This window comes from Mizuhopecten yessoensis, unplaced genomic scaffold (genome assembly GCF_002113885.1).
Source record: "Mizuhopecten yessoensis strain PY_sf001 unplaced genomic scaffold, ASM211388v2 scaffold2065, whole genome shotgun sequence".
Taxonomy (NCBI): Eukaryota; Metazoa; Mollusca; class Bivalvia; order Pectinida; family Pectinidae; genus Mizuhopecten; species Mizuhopecten yessoensis.
In genome coordinates, this window is record NW_018404360.1 from 186,754 (window position 1) to 194,276 (window position 7,523).

The window sequence follows — 7,523 nt, forward strand, 5'->3', positions numbered from 1 at the left end:
GTGGGGATATTAACCATTTCAAAGTTATGACCCAGGGGTTAAGTCTCCAAGGGTGGGGCAGTCCCCAAGGCCAACCTGGAAGCATATGTGCAATCATCTCTTTATACTCAGCAATTGTATATATATGGTTATAGGGTGGAGCTCTCAACTGTTTCCAAGCTGTGACTAAGAAACTAGGTCCCTAGGGGTTCGGTCAGACCCCAGGGTCTATTCTGATATCATGATTGCATTCGTCTCTTTCTGCCCAGCATTTGTATATATAGTTTTGGGGTGGGGATCTCAACCGTTTTAAAGTTATGGCCCAAGGACTATGTCTCCAAGGGTGGGGCCAGACCCTAGGGACATCCTGAAGGTAAATGTGCATTCTTCACTTTATACTCAGCAATTGTATATATGGTTATATGGTGGGGATCTCAACCATTTCCAAGTAATACATTTTATTGGCCCCACCCCTCAGCCCGGGGGTTCAGCCCAACCGTTTGTACAATTTTGAATCTCCACCACCTAGAGATGCTTCCAGTCAAATAAGGTTGATATCCATCACTTAGTTCCAGAGAAGTCACTTAAAGCAGTATAGCCGAATCCCCTTTTTGGCCCTGCCCCTCAGCCCCCTGGGGGGTCAGCCACACCATTTGTACAATTTTGAATCCCTGTTTCCCATGAATACTTCCGACCAAATATGATCAATATAAATGCATAGTTCTGCAGAAGAAGTCGTTTATAGCAATATAACCAAATTGCCCCCTTTTGGGGGCGCCCCTCAGCCCCCTGGGGGGTCAGCCCAACCATTTGTACAATTTTGAATCTCAACCACCTAGAGATGCTTCCAGTCAAATAAGGTTGATATCCATCACTTTGTTCCAGAGAAGAAGTCGCTTAAAGCAGTATAGCCAAATACCCTTTTTGGCCCTGCCCCTCAGCCCCCTGGGGGTCAGCCACACCATTTGTACAATTTTAAATCCCTGCCTCCCAGGAAAGCTTTTGATCAAATATGATTGATATCCAGTGCACAGTTCTACAGAAGTCGTTTGTAGCAATATAGCCAAATTGCCCCCTTTTGGCCCCGCCCCTCAGCCCCCTGGGGAGTCAACCCCACCATTTGTACAATTTTTCATCACCACCACTTAGGGATGCTTCCAGTCAAATATGGTTGATATCCACTTTTTAGTTCCAGAGAAGAAGTCGCTTAAAGCAGTATAGCCAAATACCCTTTTTGGCCCTGCCCCTCAGCCCCCTGGGGGGTCAGCCACACCATTTGTACAATTTTAAATCCCTGCCTCCCAGGAATGCTTTTGATCAAATATGATTGATATCCAGTGCACAGTTCTACAGAAGAAGTCGTTTGTAGCAATATAGCCAAATTGCCCCCTTTTGGCCCCGCCCCTAAGCCCCCTGGGGAGTCAGCCCCACCATTTGTACAATTTTTAATCACCACCACCTAGGGATGCTTCCAGTCAAATATGGTTGATATCCACTTCTTAGTTCCAGAGAAGAAGTCGCTTAAAGCAATATGGGCAAATTGACCCCTTTTGGCCCCGCCCCTCAGCCCCCTGGGGAGTCAGCCCCACCATTTGTACAATTTTTAATCACCACCACCTAGGGATGCTTCCAGTCAAATATGGTTGATATCCACTTCTTAGTTCCAGAGAAGAAGTCGCTTAAAGCAATATGGGCAAATTGACCCCTTTTGGCCCCGCCCCTCAGCCCCCTGGGGAGTCAGCCCCACCATTTGTACAATTTTTAATCCCCACCACCTAGGGATGCTTCCAGTCAAATTTAGTTTAATTCCAACCAGTGGTTAAGAAGTAGAAGTCGTTTAAAGAAATTGTTGACGTACGTACGGACGACGGACGCCACAGTATGGCATAAGCTCACCTTGGTCCTTTGGACCAGGTGAGCTAACTAGGGATACTTGCAAGAGCTGTATAACTAGAGATACTTACGACAGCTGTATAACTAGGGATACTTACGACAGCTGTATAACTAAGGAAACTTACAACAGCTGTATAACTAGGGATACTTACGACAGCTGTATAACTAGGGATACTTACGAAAGCTGTATAACTGAGGAAACTTACAACAGCTGTATAACTAGGGATACTTACAACAGCTGTATAACTAGAGATACTTACGACAACTGTATAACTAGGGATACTTACGACTAACTAGGGATACTTACGACAGCTTACAGCTGTATAACTAGAGATACTTACAACAGCTGTATAACTAGAGATACTTACGACAACTGTATAACTAGGGATACTTACGACAGCTGTATAACTGAGGATACTTACAACAGCTGTATAACTAGGGTTACTTACGACAGCTGTATAACTAGGATTACTTACAACAGCTGTATAACTAGAGATACTTACGACAGCTGTATAACTAGGGATACTTACGACAGCTTTATAACTAGGGTTACTTACGACAGCTGTATAACTGATGATACTTACAACAGCTGTATAACTAGGGATACTTAAGACAGCTGTATAACTAGGGTTACTTACAACAGCTGTATAACTAGAGATACTTACGACAGCTGTATAACTAGGGATACTTAAGACAGCTGTATAACTAGGGTTACTTACAACAGCTGTATAAACCATCCACTATAACACATACATCAAACTAGGGATACTTACAAGCGCTGTAGAAAGACGAAGAATGGCAAGTAGTGTACGTGCGGAGGTGAAAGTGGTGTCCTTGCTGTTCCTGGATTCCTTCCTCATCTCCACATAAGCCCCTGTGATGTAATCTGCCAGACCCTCGGGGATCACTGGCTGCTTCTTCTTGCACAGGGCAATATATCTCCTGTGACACAGACGTCGGGTTTTAAAATAAATGGTCACAAGGTTTGTTTCCCCTTAACTTTTAATTCCACATACATATCATTTAATGCATTCAGAATATCATTCATGATTTCCCAGGGAGGGAGAGATAAGGAATTATCAGATGTAATAATACGGTTTCAGTTACTGATTACAGCACCTTTTACTTTTTCATTTACCACATTGATTCACTTACGTGTTATGAACAGTGAAGATGTTTTGTCGAAATAGGATGATAATGATCATACTGTCGATTTTTATTATAAAAGTGTTATATTTTCAAATAAAACGCCCATTTTCATTCAATTTAATGTAAAGCATAAACTGAGAAAGGAATATTAACTAATATGTATTCAGGATATCTTCATGAAAATCAGTCAAATCATATGAAATAGGGATAGTTCATTAATGAGTAATTATTAAAACACACTGTATAGGCCCTCTACATGCACTTGTAACCATAAGACCATCCTAGGTCTGACAATGTCCTTCACACAGGGAGAAGATCAATGCCAGCTCATCAGGGTTTGCATGGGCTGGATCTTACCTCATGAGTTTCATGTCGAGTGGCGTGAATGTTGTTGGTGGTTGGATGTTGTGCTGATGTACATAGGTAATATGTTGGGCAAGTCTCAGGTCGTTCTCCCGGTCAGGTTTGTCCTGCATGAGCCAGAGGAGGTCAAACCTGGACAGAAGGGCCGCTGGCAACTGGATGTTCTGTTCAATGGTCTTCTTAGGGTTGTAACGGCCATAAGCAGGGTTGGCTGCAGCCAGGATGGAGACACGGGCATTTAGACTCGTCATGATGCCAGCCTGTTACAACAAGGTATTTACAGGTGTAAGGAAAATAATTCATTTATACATCATAACAGTTACATTGCATACTTTTTTATCAATCACATGATCACTGCCGCAAAAATACCCTGTAAATTAACACCACATAAAGCAACTAGTTACCTTGGCGATAGAAATGGTTTGTTGTTCCATGACCTCATGGATGGACGTCCTGTCAGTGTCCATCATCTTATCAAACTCATCAATACAGCACACGCCCTGATCAGCAAGGACGAGAGACCCTCCCTCCAGCGTCATCTCCCCAGTGATGGGGTCCTTTACCACTGCTGCTGTCAATCCAACGCCTGATGACCCACGTCCCGTTGTGTACTGACCTGTAACAAAGGTTAACATTCCAAAATACTTAGCAGGGATTTTACTTTGCTGTCTTTAGAAAAACTGACTAAAGCCATCCCTAAACTGAAAGTATAATTGACAACTCTAATAGTTAAAATTCCCAACTGCTAGGTCCAACTAGGGAAGGCCACAAAGTGAATGCGATATATATGTTCAACTGAAAATGCATATGCAATGTGTAACTTTGCTATAAAAACCAAACCATCCACTATAACACATACATCAGCACTGAACTTATACCCTATTACTTCTTTATTAGAAGATATTCTATTTCATACACATATCATCAAATATCAGATCCTTCCTGCAAAACGAAAAGCATTTAGAAACTGACAGTAACTGTCCTTACTTGGGGTCATTTTCAATGAAATCTCACTGTCGTATCCAGAAAGATGCATTTTCATGACACCATACAGGTTTTTGTAAACAAGAGGCCCAGAGGGCCTATATTGCTCACCTGGATATCTAAGCAATCATGGCAAAATATTCTCCAAATGAGATCCAAGGGAATATGCCAGACCCCAAGGACAATCCTTGTAGCATATCTGTATTAGATTTTTCATGCCCAGCAATTTTATGTATGGTTATGGGTGGGGGGGATCTCAACTGTTTCCAAGCTGTGACTCAGAAACTAGGTCCCTAGGGTTGTGGCCAGACCCTAGGATCAATTCTAATATGATGACTGCATTTGTCTCTTTTTGCCCAGCATTTGTATATATAGTTTTGGGTTGGGGATCTTAACCCTTTCGAAGTTATGACCCTAGGGTTTAAGTCTCCAAGGGTGGGGCAGACCCCAAGGCCATCCTGGAAGCATATGCGCATTCATCTCTTTATACTCAGCAATTGTATATTTGGTTATAGGATGGGGATCTCAACTGTTTCCAAGCTGTGACTATGAAACTAGGCCCCTAGGGGTTTGGTCAGATCCCAGGGTCTATTCTAATATCATAACTTCATTCGTTTCTTTATGCGAAGCATTTGTATATATAGTTCAGGTGTGGGGATCTCAACCGTTTCAAAGTTATGACCCAGGGACTATGTCTCCAAGGGTGGGGCCAGAACCTAGAGCCAACCTGGAAGCAAATGTGCATTCTTCTCTTAATACTCAGCAGTTGTATATATGGTTATATGGTGGGGATCTCAACCATTTCCAAGTAATAAACTTTTTTTGCCCCGCCCCCGGGGGGGGGGGGCTAGCCACACAATTTGTACAATTTAGAATTCCTGCCCCCCATGAATGCTTTTGATCAAATATGATTTATATCCAGTGCATAGTTCCACAGTTGCTTAAAGCAATATAGCCAAATTGCCCACTTTTGGCCCTGCCCCTTAGCCCCTGGGGGGGGGGGGGGGGGGGGGGTCAGCCCTTCCATTTGTACAATTTTGAATCCCCACCACCTAGGGATGCTTCCAGATGCTTCTAGTTAAATTCCTATCTGTGGTTAAGAAAGAGAAGTCGTTTAAAAGAAATTGTTGACGTACGGATGCCGGACGCAACCTTATGGCACATAAGCTCACCATGGTCCGAACCATGGTCCTTCAGACCCGGTCAGCTAACAACCAATTAGTTTCTAAATGATTTGTACAGTATACTGGACAATGGAGACAGAGTCACTGAAACCTTGTCTACAGTGACTACCTGCATTAGGAAATGAGTTTAATAACATATTTGACCTTGATAGCCATCACTTCATATAACTGATCAATATTCCAATCAATGGACATTTTTTATAGCGTTCCTGTTAAATAGAACTTCTTCTAAATCTAAGACACAATCACTTTCATTTCAAATATATGTATATTTAATATCCTGGAGTGTCCTTGCAAACACGGATTGGGCTGATATTTGTCCTGGGAAGTGGATGTCTATATACCGTAAATTTGCGAGCATAGTGCGCAGGTACGTTTTTGGGGTCAGATTTGAAAATAAAAACAAGAGGCCCAATGGGCCTGCATCGCTCAACTGGTATAAAACTCACACTTGTAACCTTAAAAGTGATCTAAAATAAAGCTACAGGCAAAATATCAGTATTTATGATTAAAATTCATTCAAAAGACTGTTATTTTTTTTTTAAACATTTCACCTCTGTGATTGAAAGTCAAACAAAGTCATTATGTTGAACACATTGTATAGCCTTTCAATTCTGGATGCAACTTGCAAAGTATCAACATCCTGGGACCCATGGTTATTCTGAAGAGGTTGTTTAAAGATTTGAAACAAATTTGTCCCCTGTGACCTTGAATATAAGTCCAAGTCATTCACTTTAACAAACAAAGTAGTCCTTGATCCCAGCATATGCTACTGACTAAATATCAACATCCTGAGCCTTTTGGTTAATCAGAACAAGTTGTTTAAATATTTTGAACATATTTGCTCCTTGTGACCTTGAATAGGATTCAAGGTCATAGATTCAAACAAACTTGGTAGCCCTTGATCCTAGTATGCTACTGACTAAATATCATCACCCTGGGCATTTTGGTTATTCAGGAGAAGTTGTTGAATGTTTTTTCTCATATTTGACCCCTGTGACCTTGAATATAGATGAAGGTCATTTATTTGAACAAACTTTGAAGCCCTTTATCTCAGCATGCTACTGGCCAAATATCATTACCCTGGGCATTTTGGTTATTGAGAAGAAGTTGTTTAAAGTTTTTAACATATTTGACCCCTGTGACCTTGAATATGGGTGAAGGTCATTTATTTGAACAAACTTTGTAGCCCTTTATCTCAGCATGCTACTGGCCAAATATCATTACCCTGGGCATTTTGGTTATTGAGAAGAAGTTGTTTAAAGTTTTTAACATATTTGACCCCTGTGACCTTAAATATCGGAGAAGGTCATTTATTTGAACAAACTTTGTAGCCCTTTATCTCAGCATGCTACTGGCCAAATATCATTACCCTGGGCATTTTGGTTATTGAGAAGAAGTTGTTTAAAGTTTTTAACATATTTGACCCCTGTGACCTTAAATATCGGAGAAGGTCATTTATTTGAACAAACTTTGTAGCCCTTTATCTCAGCATGCTACTGGCCAAATATCATTACCCTGGGCATTTTGGTTATTGAGAAGAAGTTGTTTAAAGTTTTAAACATATTTGACCCCTGTGACCTTGAATATGGGTGAAGGTCATTCATTTGAACAAACTTTGTAGCCCTTCATCTTGGCATGCTACTGGCCAAATATCATCACCCTGAGCATTTTGGTTATTGAGAAAAAGTTGTTTAAAGGTTTTTTTAATACAATTGACCCCTGTGACCTTGAATATAATTAAAGGTCATTCATTTGAACAAACTTGGTAGCCCTTCGTGCCAGGTGAGCTAAAAATGAAAACAAGAGGCCCATGGGCCTTAACGGTGACCTGATATATTTATACAGAGAGTTGATTTTGTTTTTAACATGAACAGAAATATTATTCAAAGTGACAAAAAACAATAAAACCACCTTACTCAATATCTAGCATACAGATTTCAGACTAAAAAGGATTTGAAACTAGCACCT

The 7,523-nt window shown here is 41.1% G+C and overlaps 1 protein-coding gene across 1 annotated transcript in view; it reads right to left on the bottom strand.

Annotated features, from left to right (window-relative positions):
• The window catches only part of LOC110444795 (DNA replication licensing factor mcm7-like), a 37,868-nt gene that overhangs the window by 3,701 nt on the left and 26,644 nt on the right, over positions 1 to 7,523 (bottom strand). Inside the window, exons 10-12 of the mRNA XM_021489158.1 lie at positions 3,789 to 4,000; positions 3,379 to 3,644; positions 2,646 to 2,814 (exon numbers count right to left, since the gene is read on the bottom strand). Of these exons, the coding sequence (XP_021344833.1) occupies positions 2,646 to 2,814; positions 3,379 to 3,644; positions 3,789 to 4,000 (647 nt within the window). The remainder of the gene's footprint in view (positions 1 to 2,645; positions 2,815 to 3,378; positions 3,645 to 3,788; positions 4,001 to 7,523) is intronic.